The 20,037-nt window shown below is 35.5% G+C and overlaps 1 protein-coding gene across 7 annotated transcripts in view; it reads right to left on the bottom strand.

Annotated features, from left to right (window-relative positions):
* Con (Connectin) overlaps nucleotides 1–20,037 on the bottom strand; it is a 293,371-nt gene that overhangs the window by 89,330 nt on the left and 184,004 nt on the right. For all 7 annotated transcript variants that reach the window (XM_067756734.1, XM_067756731.1, XM_067756727.1 and 4 more), the window contains exon 5: nucleotides 5,897–6,113. In XM_067756734.1, the coding sequence (XP_067612835.1) occupies nucleotides 5,897–6,113 (217 nt within the window). The remainder of the gene's footprint in view (nucleotides 1–5,896; nucleotides 6,114–20,037) is intronic.

Raw genomic sequence — 20,037 nt, 5'->3', positions numbered from 1 at the left:
AAATTTGAAACGTCGCAATTACACGGCATGGCATAATCTCATCAAGCTTTTGGCTGAAGGACCTATTAAATTTTTACCTGATGCAAACTGTCGACAGCTTCGGGTTATAACTTCGTTACTACTTACATAAATACATACATATATACATGTATTTACTATCCTATTTAAACTAATTTTGTATGCAAAGCATGTAAAAAAGCTTTGAAGAAACTAGAAAAAAAGCAAGTCGGAATCCTACATAATGTGTACGAGTAACTGTCGTGAGTGCCACGTTTTGTACACATCAAAGACGAGTCGACAACTACAAGCGATTCTAATTACTATAGAACTATTCAGAGCAGAACATTGGCAAATTGACATATTAAATTAATGTACAAGTGACATGTCAGCATATACAAGCTTTTGTATGTATGCTATCAATTTTCATTCACATTAAAGCTAACACTCACACATTGAAATTTGTATGCTTAGCTAAAAAAAAAGCAAGGATCTGTAATCGTATTAGTAACTAACTGCGCAACATTTTAACGATCATATGGGATTTTGCAGAATGTGTTTGCATAAGAATAACAAACCTATGAGAACATGGGCGTTTAAAAAAGGGCTGGGTGAGTTTGTTGGAGCTGCCAGCTTAGACGCATTGTTGCATTGCATTTGAAATATATTGCAACAGAATAAGCGGCTACCTCCCTGATCTCTCCAGTTTTTTGGCCTCGCGAAAACTGGCATTATCACCGACTAAATCATCCGCGACCCTATTTACAACTTGGACGTCCCAAATGTCGACCATTTTGAACATCCACGTCGATGGCACTACGCTACCGACTGTCCTACACCCCAAAATCTTGGGTGTGACGTTTGATCAGGATCTACATTTTGGTGAGCACGCAGCCGCAATTGTTCCGAAAATCCAGAGCCGTAATAAAATCCTCAAATCCCTTGCTGGCAGTACTTGGGGAAAAGACAAAGAAACGCTCATTAACACACACAAAGCAATTGGCCATCCGTTTGCGTGTTACGCGTCACCTATATGGTCGCCAATCCTAAAAACTACCCACTGAAAGAAGCTACAGGCCTGCCAAAATACTGCGCTCAAACCGCCACGGGCTGTCTTCTTATGTCTCCAGAACACCATCTACATAATGAAGCGAGAATACTCCCCATCAAGGAGATAAATGAGATGCTAACCAAACAGTTCCTGTTGAATACCCAGAAACCTGGGCATCACAACAGACATCTGATTGATGAGCCAGCACCGCCTAGGGACTTAAGGAGTCATCTCCGTAAGCATTTTGAGGAAATACGGCACCTGAGAACTCAGCCGAATGAAGAAAAAAAACACAAGCAGGTCCGTGGGTATCTCCACAAACAGGCGTCGGGCCTTTATGCCGGGTATTGCCCGGAGAATCGAGTACTCGGGGAACAGTACCCAAAACTTGCGGAGGAGGAACGCATACTCCCCAGGGAAACGCGAGTCACTCTGGCTCAACTTCGTTCTGGATACTGTAACAGGTTAAACTCTTACATATCCAGAATCAACCCCGACATACAAAATGTATGCCCCGCTTGCAATGTGTCCCCACATGACACCAACCATCTCTTTAATTGTAATGTGGAACCAACGCCTCTAACACCCCTTTCATTATGGTCCACCCCTGTCGAAACAGCAAGTTTCCTTGCACTCTCGTTAGAGGATATTGATGGCAATTTTGATCGGTCACAGCTATTAGATGGGGCGAAACATTGCTACAACAACAAAAACAACACCGAGTCAGCGTAGTTGACCCGAACTAAGTTTGTGTGCTTATATCAAAAGAACAAACTTTTGTTCAGAGAGCTAAGGGATATTGAGTTAAAACATATTCTGTCCGCGAAGCTCGCGGATTTTGATTGTTTTTTTATCCGCTTTTTACTTCCTGTTGTATATCATCGATTTTAACTTAAAGTTTTACCGTTATCAGTGCCATAAGAAACAGATGTTTCCTCGATTACAAATCGATAACACGCCTAAAACCAATCGGTAACACTCCGATAAGAAATCGATAAATTTTCAATGTCAAGCTTTTAACTTTTGGATAGCAAATCGAATCGCTTTCGATAACAAATCGATAACTTTTCGGTAAAAAGATCGATATCTATTCGATAAAAAGTCTATAGCTCTACGATAAAATTGGCAACATTCCGATGAAAAATCGATAACTTTTCTGTAACAAATAGATAACATTTTTAAAACAAATCGATAACACTTTTTAAGACAAATCGATAACCATTTAAAAAATATATCGATTCAATTTCGATAAATAACCAAAACTGTTCTATAACTAATCGACATTTTTTTGTCTTCTTGGTAAGTCCACCAATTAATGCATCAATAAGACAAATCGATAACCAATTAAAAAAATATATCGATACAATTTCGATAAATAACCGAAACTGTTCGATAACTAATCGACATTTTTTTGTCTTCTTGGTAAGATCACCAATTAATACATCAATGCCTTGATTTCTTCCCCCAATCCCTACTTCCGAATGCAGCAAACTACATATCGTCTACATAACGTCGTCATAACTCAACAAACACAATTTTCCAGGAGAGCCGTTCAAAGATTTTAACTGCCATATGATGCCCGTATAAAGGCATAATTTCATTTTTACAACACGTGCTAAATTTTTTTTTTATACAACATAGATCATGATATTGGGTATGTTTATATGTTATTAACTCAAAAGTCATGTTTTTTGAGTTATGACGACGTTGCAGCAAATGAGCGATATGTATAACGCAATGAGCCATTTTTATACTCAGCTGAGCAGAGCTCACAGAGTATATTAATGTTGTTCGCATAACTGTAATCCGTAACGGCATAAACTAATCGAGATAGATATATATTTCTATATATCAAAATGATCTGGGCGAAAAAAATTCATTTAGACATGTCCGTCCGTCTGTCCGTAAACACGATAACTTGAGTAAATTTAGAGGTAACTAAATGAAATTTCGTATGCTAGTTCCTGGGCCCTCATATCAGATCCCTATTTATAATGCACAAAAACGGACTATAACCACGCCCACTTTTTCGATGTAGAAAATTTTGAAGACGGAAAAAGTGCGATAATTCATTACCAAAGATGGCTAAAGCGGTGAAACTTGGTATGTGGGTTGACCTTATAACGCAGAATAGAAAATTAGTAAAATTATGGACAATCGGCGTGGCACCGCCCACTTATAAAAGAAGGCAATTTAAAAGTTTTGCAAACTCTAATTTGGCAGTCGTTGAATATATTATGATGAAATTTGGCAGGAACGTTACTCCTAGTCCTAAATTAAAATTATCAAAATCGGAGAACGACCACGCCCACTTTTTAAAAAAAAATTTTTTTTAATTCAAATTTTAAAAGAAAAGTTAATATCTTTACAGCATATAAGTAAATTATGTCAAAATTCAACGCCAGTAATGATATGGTGTAACAAAATACAAAAATAAAAGAAAATTTTAAATTGGGCGTGGCTCCGCCCTTTTTCATTTAATTTGTCTAGGATAATTTTAATGCCATAAGTCGAACAAAAATTTACCAATCCTTGTGAAATTTGGTAGGGGCTTAGATTCTAGGAAGATAACTGTTTTCTTTAAAAATGGCGTAATCGGTTGAAGCCACGCCCTGTTTTTATACACAGTTGACCGTCTGTACTTCCGCTCGGCCGTTAACACGATAACTTGAGCAAAAATCGATATATCTTTACTAAACTCAGCTCACGTAATTATCTAAACTCATTTTGTATTGGTATAAAAAATGGTCGAAATCCGACTATGACCACGCCCACTTTTTCGATATCGAAAATTACGAAAAATCAAAAAAATGTCATAATTCTATACCAAATACGAAAAAAGGGATGAAAAAAGGTGATTGGATTGGTTTTATGGCGCAAAATGTAACTATAGAAAAAACTTTGTAAAATCGGTCTGACCATATTAATTAGAACAAAATGAAAAAGTTCCGCAGGGCGAAATCAAAAGCCCTTGAAATCATGGGCGGAATACTGTTCGTGGTATTACATATATATGTAAATAAATTAGCGGTACCCGACAGATGATGATCTGGGTAACCCTGGTCCACATTTTGGTCGATATCTCGAAAACTCCTTCACATATATAACCAAGGGCCGCTCCCTTTAACAACCCTCATTAATACCTTTAATTTGATACCCATAGGGTACAAACATACTATAGAGTCACCCCTGGTCCATCTTTATGGCGATATCTCGAAAAGCGGTCCACGTAGAGAATGGCCCACTCCCTTTTAAAAACTCTTTTATACCTTCCATTTGATACCCATGTCTTACAAACACATTCCAGATTTACCCTAGGCTCACTTTCCAACAAGGTGATATTCCCTTATTTTATCTCTAAAGCGCTCAGCACCCGAACTTAGCCTACCTTACTTGATTCTCTTGTGAACGAAAATTCCTATCATATAAGAGCATTAATTCACTTCAATGGGCGACAGTAAACCTGAATGCTCTTATCAAATTTTTTGTATTATATAGTGGTGACTGAATGTAAGTGATTACTTTTTTTGACATTCCCATGTGCTCTTGATCAAATTTAGAAAAATTAAAAACAAACAACAATAATTATCATTACAACTATTGTTCTGAACTTGAGCTCGAATCGAACATTGAATACTTTATCAAGAGGCTGGTAAAAACAAAAAAAAATTTTTTTTTAATTGTCTCGAAACTTAGCGGATAACATCTGTGGCGATGCAAGTCTTGTCATAAACCCTACCCCCTTCCATACAAGATATGTTACATTGTTCTACCCGCCGACTGCTTTACACAGCAGCACGAGGTGTTGAATAGCAGCGCATCTTTAATTGCTAATTTCGATTACTACGAGCTATAGGGAATCCCCAGATAACTTGAAAATTATTTTTCTTTCAACTGTAAGATTTTTTGCAATTTTGCCACTCATAAAACTCTGACTGCGTTCATGATACAACCATGTTTATAAAGTAAGAAATAAGGTTCGTATGTAAGCATTTACATAGCATAAATTAAGATATATGTGTAAATAAATTACACTGGACCACGAATTTCAACTTTTTTTCTTTACCAGAAACGCCGTTATGAAATTCGTATGTAAAATCACCCCCTGATTTCGAAAACTGAGTTCATTTTTGATTCAATGTACTGTTTTTGAGATATTTGCAATTTACCGTTATTCGAAAAAACCAAAAAGATGGCTCCTTTTATTACGTATATCTCACGAACGGGTCAAGCAATTGCAAATAAGTTTATACCTTTAATATATGTATGTATACATACATTGAAATTGCGCAACCTGGGTATTTTTATTTGATCGCTTATAACTTACGTAGTTTTGCATCGATTTTCTTCGATGATAGCTTGCCTTTTTTCTAATTAAACAGAGCTTTACGTAAATAAAAAATATTTGGAAAAAAAGTTGTGGTTTTGGAATGCTGCCCTCGCAAAAAGTAATTTTTTTCATATTTTTTCATAAAAAATTTTTTCAAAAAAAAAAACAAAAATCTGAAATGATGAGCTAATATCTCGAAAACTGTATGGTTGAGAAAAAACAGTGTGTGATGTGTTTATAGCAAATTTTATAGTCTTTCCGACTCTGTAAACTTGTTTGCAATTGCTTGACCCGTTCGTGAGATATACGTAATTAAAGGGAGCCATCTTTTTGGTTTCTTCGAATAACGGTAAATTGCAAATATCTCAAAAACGGTACCATAGAATCAAAAATGAACTCGATTTTCGAAATCAGGGGGTGGTTTTACATACGAATTTCATAACGGCGTCTCTGGTAAATTTTGGCCGTCGACCAGTGTTATTATCCTATAACATAGATATTTGAAATATGAAACTCACCTGACAACAGCAATTCACTTGTGCTGTTGACCAAATTATCCATAATTGGCTGGAATGTGTAAAACGTCAAAGTTTCCAATTCGTTACTTTGTACGTTGATGGACAGTAGCGCTGGTGTGCCACGTAAAAGACCATTGTCCAATTTCTTTAGCATATTATTACGTAGATTGAGCGTTTTTAATGTATTGAGACCATCAAGAGCACGTTCCGAAATGCGCTGTAATTGTAGAGGGTAAGGAGTGCGTTTTAATAAATGTAGTCAACACACATATATATAATTGAGATCGTTTATGCATGTATATTTGTTATCTAAATGTTCATGTAATGTCGAGGTGACGATGGAAAAGTTGAGCACTCGTATGTTAATTAAAGAACTGGCGACACTAAAAATTGATTGCATATTATTATATAAACAATCAAAATATAATAAATCAAATTTTCTCAACTAATCACAAAGCTAAAATATTTGACTGTTGAACAAACTAATTAGGCACTTATTTCAATGAAATAAAATAAGCTCTCTATTGTCATAATTTTTGCTTTATATGAAAAAAAATAATGCTAAATTAAACAAGTAAAGGTGTCTAAGTTTGGGTGTAACCAAACATTATATACTCATTCGCTTCAATTGTACATTTCATTTCAGATAAATTACTTTTCTACATAACACGTGGCACCACCCCATTTGCTCTACAGTAAAACTTGATAAGTGAAATATCATTGATTCGAAACCATTTTTATAGCTTATTATTCTAGTCTACCACTCTTTTAAACTTGTTTTATATCTAAGTTGCAATGGTTTTTAACCAATCCCGTCCATTTTTACTAGAAATATTTTCTACTATAAGGAAAATTTGTGTACCCAATTTTATTATGGGCGGCCACCGTGGTGTGATGGTAGCGTGCTCCGCCTATCACACCGTATGCCTCGGGTTCAACTCCCGGGCAAAGCAACATCAAAATTTTAGAAATAAGGTTTTTCAATTAGAAGAAAATTTTTCTAAGCGGGGTCGCCCCTCGGCAGTGTTTGGCAAGCGCTCCGGGTGTATTTCTGCCATGAAAAGCTCTCAGTGAAAACTCATCTGCCTTGCAGATGCCGTTCGGAGTCGGCATAAAACATGTAGGTCCCGTCCGGCCAATTTGTAGGGAAAATCAAGAGGAGCACGACGCAAATTGGAAGAGAAGCTCGGCCTTAGATCTCTTCGGAGGTTATCGCGCCTTACATTTATTTTTATTTTTAATCTTATTACGATCTGTTAACTATTCTTCGAGTTATGGCTCACGCAATATAGAAAATTGCTTAGTCATAAAAGGGGCAGTGCCACACCTATTTTCATTAGTATTTTCCAATTTAATATTATAATTCAATTTAAAAAGTAAAATTCTATTGATACAAAGCTCTTTTTCGCTAAGATATAGCTTATTATTTTCGTCTACGACCCTTTTAAAAATCTTTTATATAAAAGTGGGTGTGGACTTTAACAGATCTCGTCCATTTTTTCTAGAAATATTTCCTGCCTCTCCGAATCCAATTTTATTGGGATCGGTTAGTTTTTCTTCGAGTTATGGCTCCCGAAACATAGAAAATTGCTTAGTCCTAAAAAGGGCGGTGCCACACCCATTTTTTAAAATTTGTAGTTTTTCCTATTTACTGTTATAAATCCACTTGGGCAATGAAATACCATTGATATAAAGCCCTTCTTTGCAAAGATATAGCTTATTTTATTCGTTCATCACCCTTTTAAAAAATTTTATATAAAATGGGCGTGGCCCGTAACCGATTTCGTTAATTTTTCTTCGAAGCATTCTTTATAGTAAAAGCATTGATATAAAGCCCTTCTTTGCAAAGATATAGCTTATTTTATTCGTTCACGACCCTTTTAAAAAATTTTATATAAAATGGGCGTGGCCCGTAACCGATTTCGTTAATTTTTCTTCGAAGCATTCTTTATAGTAAAAGCAACCTCTCTGCCGAATTTTGTTACTATAGATTTAACGATTTTTGATTTATTATTAATAATATTTGTAAAATTGATTTTATCACAAGTGGGCGTTGCCACGCCCATTTAAAAAATTTGTTTAAAATTTTTATCAAGAGTCTCAATATCAGTCAAAGCGTCATATTTCAACACTATAGGTGTATTATTTACTTAATGATCAGGTATTTTGTGTTTTCCAAAATGTTATATATATAAAAAGTGGACGTGGTTATCATCCGATTTCGTTCATTTCAATACCAATCTATTCTGGATCCAGATAAGCCTGTGTACCAAATTTCATCAAGATACCTCAAAATTTACTCAAGTTATCGTGTTAACGGACAGACGGACGGACGGACGGACATAGCTCAATCGAATTTTTTTTCGATACTGATGATTTTGATATATGGAAGTCTATATCTATCTCGATTCCTTTATCCTGTACAACCAACCGTTATCCAATCAAAGTTAATATACTCTGTGTGTAAAGCACGCTGAGTATAAAAACAAAATTTTATTTAATTGTCTCATCAACGCCCTAGATTGATGAAGAGTGTGATGGCTAGTACCTAGGACCTGCCTAATTGTTTTCTAGCTTTTAATATTATTATTACATAATGTAAGTATTGTTTTCAATAAAACCGTTTAACTTAACCTTTTGGTTTAAATTATTTTATTAATATCTCAATCTTGCCGCACCTAGCGGCATTTTTTTATAATGCGATTGATATTTCTATATGTATGTAATATTTGTTCCAAATATGAGCCAAATCGGACCACAAATACGATTTTTTGAATACCTAGATCCTTGCGGCACCTAGCGGGATTTTTTTATAGGTGGCTTTCTATACATGTATGTATTATGTGTTCCAAAGTTGAGCCAAATCGGACCACAAATACGATTTTTTGAAATATTACGATCCATGCGCCACCTATCGGATCTTTTCTTTATTATTGCATTGTCAGCGGGTTCTAAACTATATTCCAAGTTTCAAGTTTGTAACTCATCGGGAGGTTACTTAAGTTTTAATTACAAAATTCGTAAGCCGATGGCCGGCCGCTACACAGAGTCATGATAAATAAAACCGTTTAAAAAAATCACTCCAAGTTGTTCTTTCCACGTCGCCCATTCAAAATGCGATGCAATAACCTGTTACGTATGTAATAGCCTTCCCCTAAGCGGATTAGGGGCTTAGAATATACTCGCGGCAGGAATGCTTGTCGTAAGAGGCTACTCAAATACCAAAATGATTCAAAATGTTTAGTAGCGCAACCCTTTCAATGGGTTGCTAGCGCAATTTGTAGCTTCTTCAGTTCAATTGTCAACCTCACCCATCAATGGTGAGTCATATTTCTTTCGCAGTCAATACGAATGAACTTTAAGATCCTCGACGGACGACTACAATGTGGGGGCGGGTTGGCTTAAATGTTCAATTTGTGCAACAAAATACATTGAGCAACACCACCAGCCGAAGGACCTCTCCTAGCCGTTCGAACCAAATCAAGCTTAAGACAAGACGACTCCCTTTCGTGCCTTTTTTGTTTAACATAATGCTGGAGAAGATAATTCTAGCAACAGAACTAAAACGGGATAGCACAATTTATTATAATAGCGTACAATTACTGGAGCTTGATGATGATATTTACATCATTGGCCTGAAAAAACGCACTGTGAGCTCTACCTTCTCGGTTTTGAGATAAAGAAGCAAAAAAGGTTGGTATTGCGGTAAATTAGGACAAGATGAAGTAGTTTTTGTCATTCAAGAAAGGATCGGCGCATTCCTGCCTTAGCAGCCGAGTTACTGTTGACGGTTATAAGTTCGAGACGGTGAAGAATTTCGTCTCTTTCGGAAGCAGCATTAACAGCAAAAACAATTTCAGCTTGGAAATCAAACGAAGAATATCTCTACTTTGGACTAAGAAGGCAATTTAGAACTAAAGTTCCCTCTTAACGAACAAAAATCATGCTCTACAAGTCGCTCATCATATGCATCACCAGTCCGATGTATCGCTCTAAATAATTAACGGGGTTGAGAAAATATGAGAAGGCTCTTGGAGTGTTGGAAAGAAAATTTCTCCGGAATATTTAGTGTAGCGAATAAAAACTCGAAACTTCGCTATCTAGGTCATTTTATGCGAATGGACAAAGACGCTCCGGCAAAGAATATATTTCCATCGACACCGCAGTTTGCAAGCAGAGTAAGGTGGAAACTTCCATTTATTTGGGATAGGCAGGTGGGGGAGGAATTGACCTACTTTGATGCTCCCAATTGGTGTCAGTTATCGCTAAACTGGGGCTAATTGTTACGAAACGGCCAAAACCGCTTAGGCGCTTAAGCAGCAATTAACGATGATGAATCATCGTAGTTATGGGAAAGCTGAATTCACACAAACATCTTGTCTTGCTTTCGTTGTTTACACTTAATTTATATTTAAATTTAACCTGGCCACAAAGTGACCTTCAGCTATGTGGTAATCCTCTAGAATTTGAGCTATGGTTCCCAAAGAAGATTTTTCCTTATAAAATAAGAAACATTTTATTCTAACACTTAAAATTCCATCATTTCTACTTCCAACAGTTATTCAAATATACCTTTTTTGGGGACATCAACAAATTTCTGTGTGTTGATGCAACATGTTGCTAAAGATTTACTTGGAAGATTTACTGCAGAGGTAAAAATCTGCGGTGGAACTAATAGTGGAGAAATTGAAGTGGAAGTGTTAGTAAAAATTTTAGGCATTGTTCAGAAAACAAAGCAGTGGCTTTTCCAGATTTTTACAGTTTAAACAAAGAACACTCGCCACCCCTAATATTAAAGTGAAAAAAATTAATAAATTTTTCAGACGTGCTAGACTATAAGAAGTGAAGTCCGCTGTACAAAAAACACCAGAGTTATTTTTTTGTCAGAAATAGTTTTAATTTTGCTTTACTGTGCCATTACAAAATAAGATTATGTAATTAGCCAAACGTTGTCATAATTTGACCCTTTCTGCAATTATGTTACATTCACATAAAGTGGATGTGTCAAAAATAAACCCATTTTCTTATATTAACTTTCATTGCTAAAAAAAGGCTTCACAGGTTATGTTTATAGTATTGTTGTTTTTTTTTTTTTTTTAAAGGAGAAAATGTGCTAAATAATGTGACTGGAGCATGCCACTTAACAGTTTATAAAGACGATTCAACATATAATTTTCACAAATATTCAGTATCTCACAAGTTTACACATCACAGCTGTCATTAAACGTCAAACAGAAAACCAAGATAGTGCATGTCCAGTGTTAATCAGGAAATAATTACCTGGCCTTAAAAGTGCCTTAACGACAGTCAAGTGAGTTGAATAGAAATAAAAATGGCAGCGCTAATATGTATGTATAAGTAGCTATACATAAACATCTACAAGTGGGTGGGTGAGTAAGTTAGAGTTTGGGTTAGCGAATGAATGAGTGATTAAGTCATTTAATGGCTTTGTTTTAGGCGAGTTTCGAGGTTGAAATAAAAATTAAAATTTACACTTTTGGGTAGCAATTAAATAATTTAATGACCCGCTGATGTGCTTCGTGTTCGAGCCAAACTCGTAAACTCGACTATTAAATGAGCGAATTTAACAACTAAGGACGTTAACTGGACTTAAAGGAATGCAGACTTACTTTACTAAATGAAGAGATTATAGCTTTTTATAACGGAAATTATTAGTTTAATGATTTTTTAATGAAGTGCCATAAAAACTGAGTTGAGATTTTTAAAGAAAACGTACAAGAATGAAAATAATGTTCAACAGCTTACAATGAATTGGCAGCTCATGTGAAACAGTTTATAAGCACAATAAACCAAAAAAACACCTCTTAGTTTGTAACTAAATCCATGTAAACAAACCTCAAAAACTTTTTCGAAAAAAACGAGATCATTTAACAAAATTTAAAAATTTTTATTTGGAGTTTTTGAATTTCTTAGGCGCACAGTTTCGTAGCCCAACAAATTTTAGTATGGCAAAGTACGAGTTACGTTCGATCGTTCGAAATTCGCATTGATTTTTGACAATTCTTTCCCGAAAGTTGTCTCAGCAAACAAAGCTACTCGCCACTAATTTGTTATGAACAAAAACTTTGCAAACACAAGTGAAAAAGATTAAGCCGTAAGACTTTTCATTTCTTTCTCTTATCAAATATTTCTCTATAGCACTTCACATACAATGAACCGCACTCAGGCTCTATAAAGTCCAATCCATTTATACATATCCTGACAAATACATACGCCTATATTAATTAATTGATAATCCAAGAGAAGTTTGAAGTCATTAAGTGTACATGTGCTTTTTTCATTTGCTTTAATTTCTTTCTAAATTCATTAGGGCATATTGCTATTGTAAACTTAAGAGAGCATTAAATAGATGTGAAATGAAGAGGAAATAAGAGCAGACACCCTTATCAAGTCTGACTGACTGCCAGTGCGTATACGTAACATTAAATTGTATATATGTACATTAGACTGTGGCGATTTAGTTATCGTACCATCGGTTTTTCGAAGTTCCACTACGCATACCCAAAAAAAATAATTTTCGAGCCTGCGAAAAAAAATGGCGAAAGGGTAAATTTTTCGACCAAAACCCAAAAAAAATTTTTTTTTTTTCAAAAAACTGGGAACAAGAGCAGTATACGGACAATGCTGATATAAAACAAGTAAGGAAGGCTAAGTTCGGGTGTAACCGAACATTACATACTCAGTTGAGAGCTGTGGAGACAAAGTAAGGGAAATCACCATGTTGTAAAAGGAACCTAGGGTAACCCTGGAATGTGTTTGTATGACATGTGTATCAAATGGAAGGTATTAAAGAGTATTTTAAGAGGAAGTGGGCCATAGATCTATAGATGGACGCCATTTAGGGATATCGCCATAAAGGTGGACCAGGGCTGACTCAAGAATTTGTTTGTACGATATGGGTATCAAATGAAAGGTGTTACTGAGCATTTTAAGAGGGAGTGGGCCTTAGGTCTATCGGTGGACGCCTTTTCGAGATATCGCCATTAAGGTGGACCAGGGGTGACTCTAGAATGTGTTTGTACGATATGGGTATCAAATGAAAGGTGTTAATGAGTATTTTAAAAGGGCGTGGGCCTTAGTTCTATAGGTGGACGCCTTTTCGAGATATCGACATAAAGGTGGACCAGGGGTGACTCTAGAATTTGTTTATACGATATGGGTATCAAATGAAAGGTGTTAATGAGTATTTTAAAAAGGCGTGGGCCTTAGTTCTATAGGTGGATGCCCTTTCGAGATATCGCCATAAAGGTGGGCCAGGGGTGACTTTAGAATTTTTGTGTACGATATGGGTATCAAATGAAAGCTGTTAATGAGTATTTTAAAAGGGTGTGGGCCTTAGTTCAATAGGTGGACGCCTTTTCGAGATATCGCCATAAAGGTGGACCAGGGGTGACTCTAGAATTTGTTTGTACGATATGGGTATCAAATGAAAGGTGTTAATGAGTATTTTAAAAGGGCGTGGGCCTTAGTTCTATAGGTAGACGCCTTTTCGAGATATCTCCATAAAGGTAGCCTAGGGTGACTTTAGAATTTGTTTGTACGATATGGGTATCAAATGAAAGGTGTTAATGAGTATTTAAAAAGGGAGTGGGTCTTAGATCTATAGGTGGACGCCTTTTCGAGATATCGCCATAAAGGTGGACCAGGGGTGACTCTAGAATTTGTTTGTACGATGTGGGTATCAAATGAAAGGTGTTAATGAGTATTTTTAAAGGGCTTTTGATTTCGCCCTGCAAAATTTTTCATTTTCTTCTACTTAATATGGTAGGTGTCACACCCATTTTATCAAGTTTTTTTCTAAAGTTATATTTTGCGTCAATAGACCAATAAAATTACCATGTTTCATTCCTTTTTTTGTATTTGGTATATAATTATGGCATTTTTTTCATTTTTCGTAATTTTCGATATCGAAAAAGTGGGCGTGGTCATAGTCGGATATCGGCCATTTTTTATACCAATACAAAGTGAGTTCAGATAAGTACGTGAACTGAGTTTAGTAAAGATATATCGATTTTTGCAAAAGTTATCGTGTTAACGGCCGAGCGGAAGGACAGACGATCGACTGTGTATAAAAACTGGGCGTGACTTAAACCGATTTCGCCCTTTTTCACAGAAATAAGTTATCGTCCTAAGAGCTAAGCCTCTACCAAATTTCACAAGGATTGGTTAATTTTTGTTCGACTTATGGCATTAAAAGCATCCTAGACAAATTAAATGAAAAAGGCCGGAGGCACGCCCATTTTGAAATTTTCTTTTATTTTTGTATTTTGTTGCACCATATCATTACTGGAGTTGATTGTTGGCATAATTTACTTATATGCTGTAAAGATATTAACTTTTCTTTTAAAATTTGAATTTAAACAAATTTGTTTTAAAAAGCGGGCGTGGTCGTTCTTCGATTTTGCTAATCTTTATTAAACAGACATATAGTAATAAGAGTAACGTTCCTGCCAAATTTCATCATGATATCTTCAACGACTGCCAAATTACAGCTTGCCAAACTTCTAAATTTCATTCATTTAAAAGTGGGCGGTGCCACGCCCTTTGTCCAAAATTTTACTAGTTTTCTATTATGCGTCATAAGCTCAACTCACCTACCAAATTTCATCGCTTAATGCGTATTTGGTAATGAATTATCGCACTTTTTCGATTTTTCGAAATTTCCGATATCGAAAAAGTGGGCGTGGTTATTGTCCGATATCGTTCATTTTAAATAGCGATCTGGGATGAGTGCCCAGGAACCTACATACCAAATTTCATCAAGATACCTCAAAATTTACTCAAGTTATCGTGTTAACGGACAGACGGACGGACGGACATGGCTCAATCGAATTTTTTTTCGATACTGATGATTTTGATATATGGAAGTCTATATCTATCTCGATTCCTTTATACCTGTACAACCAACCGTTATGCAATCAAAGTTAATATACTCTGTGAGCTCTGCTCAACTGAGTATAAAAACGAAAAATTGAGATCGATAGGTATTAATAAAAGAAACATAATGATATATTTTTTTTGTTGCGCAAACAACAACAACAAAAGTTATTAAAGGTCAAAATTTATAATAAGCTTTTTTTTAATCTAAATTACTTCTAAAGTATTGAACCGATTTTCAAAATTTTGACGTCGTTGGATATGTATTTCCAATACCTTTCATTTGATGTATATAACTGCAAAGAATTTCCTGAAATAATATAATTTTTTAAAAAACATTTCAAAATTTTTAAAAACTTTATTTTTTTCAATTTAATTTCTGTATTAAATATATGAAAATATAGTTTGGTAGATGGGAAATAATTTAGGCTTTCATTTAAAATTATATATAATATCCTTAGTCCTATCAATGCAATACCAACTGTCCTGTTCCTGGTATACCAAAACTTAATTTTGGGCAAATTAACAGCAATTCTGCGCAGAACACTTGGTATTTGTTTCCTTTATGTGCAGAACAACTTTCCGATTTGGCGGCCTTCGGCCGCGCTTATTTAAATAACCCTGGGCTACGCCATGCCAAGTCCGGGTGGTTGCCTGAACCGTGGCAACATGCCACGGTACGCACTCTTTTGCGCGTTTTTAGGTACAGCCTAATAAAATTACAACAAACAGCATATGAAATGAAAGGTAATTTTACTACCTATACAATGAAAAAAAATTTTGAAAATCGGTTCGACACTTAAAGAGAAATTTAGATTTAAATAATTGCTTCATATGAACTTTGACCCTTAATTACTCCTGTTATTGTCATTTGCCCACAAACAAAATTGTGTAGTTATACTCACCTTGACCATGTCTATCAATCCTCATACTTCATTTTTTGATTCTGGAATTGTCCGCATACTGCACTTAAGCCAAAAACTGCTATCGACAAAGTTTTTACAACAGTTTTTTGAAAAAAAAAAAAAATATTTTTTGGGTTTTGGGGAGTGTCGAAAAATTGACCCATTCGCCATTTTTTCTTTCGCAGGCTCGAAAATTATTTTTTTGGGTATGCGTATTGGAACTTTTTTCCTGAGCCCAAATCCTATCGAAAAGTCGATGGCGCGATATCGGTTAACTTTCGTCCATCCAAATCGGCCCAGGTTAATATACATACCTGAAAAACTATATTCGCCTTACGTATATACCAACACAAATATGTACATACATATATATACGGCAAGAAGCACTCGTAGGAGCACCCAGCAAAATAACGCTTAAAGAATTCTATGAAATAAGGAAATTTGGCAAAAGCGATGCTCGCTCTAATGGTAGCAAAAAAACAAAAAAAAAAATCTATATAATAAGGTATGGCAGGCAATAATAATTTACCGATTATTTTGCATCAAACTGCTATTTAATCAATTTTAATTTTAAGTAGATATATTTTTGAAAGTTATTGATGTAAATAGCAAAACGCTGCATTTTATTTCAATTATTAGCAAAGACCTCAGAAATGGCGCTCTTACGGAAAAAACTATTTGCACCGTTGATTTAATAGAAACGGTGAAAAATAAGCTCAATGAAAGGGTCTCTCACAAATCTCTTGTACAAAAACGACACGAAGAAGTTGGTGATTTAAATCACCCACAGTAAGAAATGACTTTTCATTTCAATTTTCAAGTCCTAGAACTTAAACGATTTATTGTCTATGCTTGGGATGGAATAGAAAAGAAATATGTATGGACTTTTAAAAACATATTGCCCTTTAGTTGGAACCTTGTTACCTGCTGAGCCCTTTTTGGCTAGACCTGTGATACAGTCACCGAGAAACGCATTACGCGTTAATTACTATGACGCTGAAAATACTTGTTTTATCTATAGTTATATATGTTTGTATATCCATCGAGCGCCGTGTTGTGGTGGAAGCGCGCCTACAAAAAGTCCTTGGTTCAATCCCCGGATAGAGTCACATCGAAAATTTAGAAAAAAGTATTTTCAGTTATAAATAAAAAGATGATAAACAAATTTTAAGGACTACCTTTATATAAATGGACCAAAAAATAGAAGGCAAATTTTCCTTTAATACAGACATAGTTTTGTTGAATTTTGACTAAAAAAGTTTAACAATAGCTCTTGTAAAAGCATTTTGGGATTTAAAACTATAAATGTGGAGCGCAATCTTTCAATTTAAGGCAAACCATGTACTTGGGATTAACTAATTGATTATATAAAATTTAAACACGCGCTCTACCTTTATAATTTTAAATCCCAAACTTCTTTTACAAGAGATATTGTTAAAGTTTTTTAAGAAAAAAAAGTTTAAAAAAAAAGTTTAAAAGAAAATTTGCCTTCTATTTTTTGGTCCATTTATATAAACGTAGTCCTTAAAATTTTTTTATCATCTTTTTATTTTCAATTTTTTAGTACTTCCTACAAAAAGGCAATTGCAACTTTGATTAATAATTTAAGTAATTCCTAAGTGAAAATTCTTATCTTTATTTATATGTTCAAAACAGCAAGATTTAAGAGAGTTAGTGGAATTTTCGCTGACAACACTGGCGAAAACAGCAGAATTCAAGAGAATTCCACCTCGTTTGTCAGCTTCTTAATTTGCAAATCGTGGTGAAATACGTATACGCCTAAAAGTCTAAAAGAATCGTGGTGAAAGTCGCGTACGCCTAAAAGTATGCAAGGACGTGCATTGAGTTGGGCCTTCAACGAGGTGGAATTCTAAAACGCTTGCAGCACTCAGGAGGCTAGCCATGAAGGTATGGCCTAATCTTCTAAATAGTTCGACTTGTGCGTTACGTAGCTCAAATTTTTTGATCAAGCACTGCACTGTCACCGAGTTTTAAATTACATCATGTTTCAAGTCTCTAGATATCCAGGAAGTTAGTAAAAAATCGATTGCAAGATTCCTAATTTAAAACTAATTTTTTCAATATCTCAATCGATGGGTCACCTAGCGGAATTTTTTTGATAAAATATTGCATTTTCACCGGGTTCTGACTTACGGCCCAAGTTTCATGTCTCTAGCTCATTGGGAAGTTACTCGAAAATCGATCGCAATATTCCCCCCGTTTTTAAAATATTTGCAGTTATCTTGATTAGCGCGCCACCTAGCGGAACTTTGTTTTCTACAAGTTGTATTGTCACCAGCCCGCTAACTAAATGTCAAGTTTCAAGTCTCTAGGTAACCGGGAAGTTAGTTAAAAATGGATCGAAAACTCCTAAATTAAAATTAATTTTCCTAATATCTGGATCCTCGCGCCACCTAGCGGAATTTTTTGATAAAATCTTGCATTGTCACCGGGTTCTGACTCACGGCTCAAGTTTTAAGTCTCTAGCTCGCCGGCAAGTTACTGAAAAATTGATCGCAAAATTCCTCTTCTTTTTCAGAGATTTGTAGGTATCTCAATTAGCACGCAACCTAGTGGAACTTTGTTTTCTATAAATTGTATTGTCACCGGGTCTCGAACTATGTGCTAAACTAGGTAATCGGGAAATTAGTTAAAAATGTATCGAAAATTCCCAAATTAAAATTAATTTCCCTAATATCTCGATCCACGCCCCACCTATCGGAATTTTTTTGATAAAATCTTGCATTGTCACCGGGTTCTGACTCACTGCCCAAAGTTAAAGTCTCTAGCTCACCGGCAAGTTACTGAAAATTCGATCGCAAAATTCCCCTCGTTTTTCAGAGATTTGTAGGTATTTCAATTAGCACGCCACCTAGTGGAATTTTGTTTTCTATAAATCGTATTGTCACCGGGTTTCGAACTATGTGCTAAGTTACAAGTCTCTAGGTAATCGGGAAGTTAGTTAAAAATGGATCCCAAATTAAAATTAATTTTCCTAATATCTCGATCCACGCGCCACCTAGCGGAATTTTTTTGATAAAATCTTGCATTGTCACCGGCTGAAGTTTCATATCTCCAGCTCACCGCGAAGTTACTCAAAAATCGATTGCAAGATTCCCCTCGTTTTTTAAGGATTTGTAGTTATCTCAATTAGGGCGCCACCTAGCGGAATTTTGTTTTCTGTAAATTGTATTGTCACCGGGTCTCGAAATATGTACTAAGTTACAAGTCTCTAGGTAACCCGGAAGTTAGCTAAAAATAAATTGAAAGTTCAAAAATTAAAATTTATTTTCCTAATATCTCGATCCATGCGCGGAATTTTTTTGATAAAATCTTGCATTGTCACCGGGTTCTGACCCACGGCCCAAGCTTCAAGTCTCTAGCTCACCGGTAAGTTACTCAAAAATCAATTGCAAGATTCCCCTCGTTTTTCAGGGATTTGTAGATATCTCAATTAGCACGCCACCAAGCGGAACTTTGTTTCCTACAAATTGTATTTTCAACGGGTCTCGAACTATGTGCTAAGCTACAAGTCTATAGTTAACGGGGAAGTTAGTTAAAAATGGATTGAAAGATTCCCAAATTAAAATTAATTTCGTAATAACTCGATCGATGCGCACCTATCGCAATTTTTTTGATAAAATATTGCATTGTTACCGGGTTCTGACTTAAGGCTCAAGTTTCATATCTCCAGCTCACCGGGAAGTTACTCAAAAATCGATTGCAAAATTCCCCTCGTTTCTCAAGGATTTGTAGTTATCTCACTTAGCGCGCCACATAGCGGAATTTTGTTTTCTGTGGATTGTGTTATCACCAAGCCTCTCAAGTCTTTAGGGCACCGGGAAGTTAGTTAAAAATGGATTGAAAAATTCTTAATATCTCGATCAAAGCGCCACCTAGCGAAACTTTTTTGATCGAATATTGCGTTGTCACTGGTTTCTGACTCACGGCCCAAGTTTCAAATCTGTAGCTCACCGGGAAGTTACTTAAAAATCGATCGCAAAATTCCCTGCATTTTTTCAGGGATTTTCAGGCATTTTCGTTTATTTTGATTCGCCTGACACCTGGTGGCATTTTGTTTCCCACGAATTGTAGTACCATCGACTCGCAAACTGTGTTGTAAGTTTCAAGTCTGTGGATCAGCGAGAAGTTAGTTAAAAGTCGATTGCAAAATTTCCATTTTAAATATTTTGTGGTATTATAATTTATATAATTGGTCGATATTTCGGTTTCAATCTCAAACCATCATCAGTAATAAATGAATGTGCTTGATCGACATAAAGTGAATCAGAGATCACCATACTCCAAAACTCGTACTTATCTAATCTAATCTCGTAG

The sequence above is a fragment of the Eurosta solidaginis genome, chromosome 5, assembly GCF_040869045.1.
Source record: "Eurosta solidaginis isolate ZX-2024a chromosome 5, ASM4086904v1, whole genome shotgun sequence".
Classification (NCBI taxonomy): Eukaryota; Metazoa; Arthropoda; class Insecta; order Diptera; family Tephritidae; genus Eurosta; species Eurosta solidaginis.
This window is presented reverse-complemented; position numbering and strand designations above follow the sequence as displayed.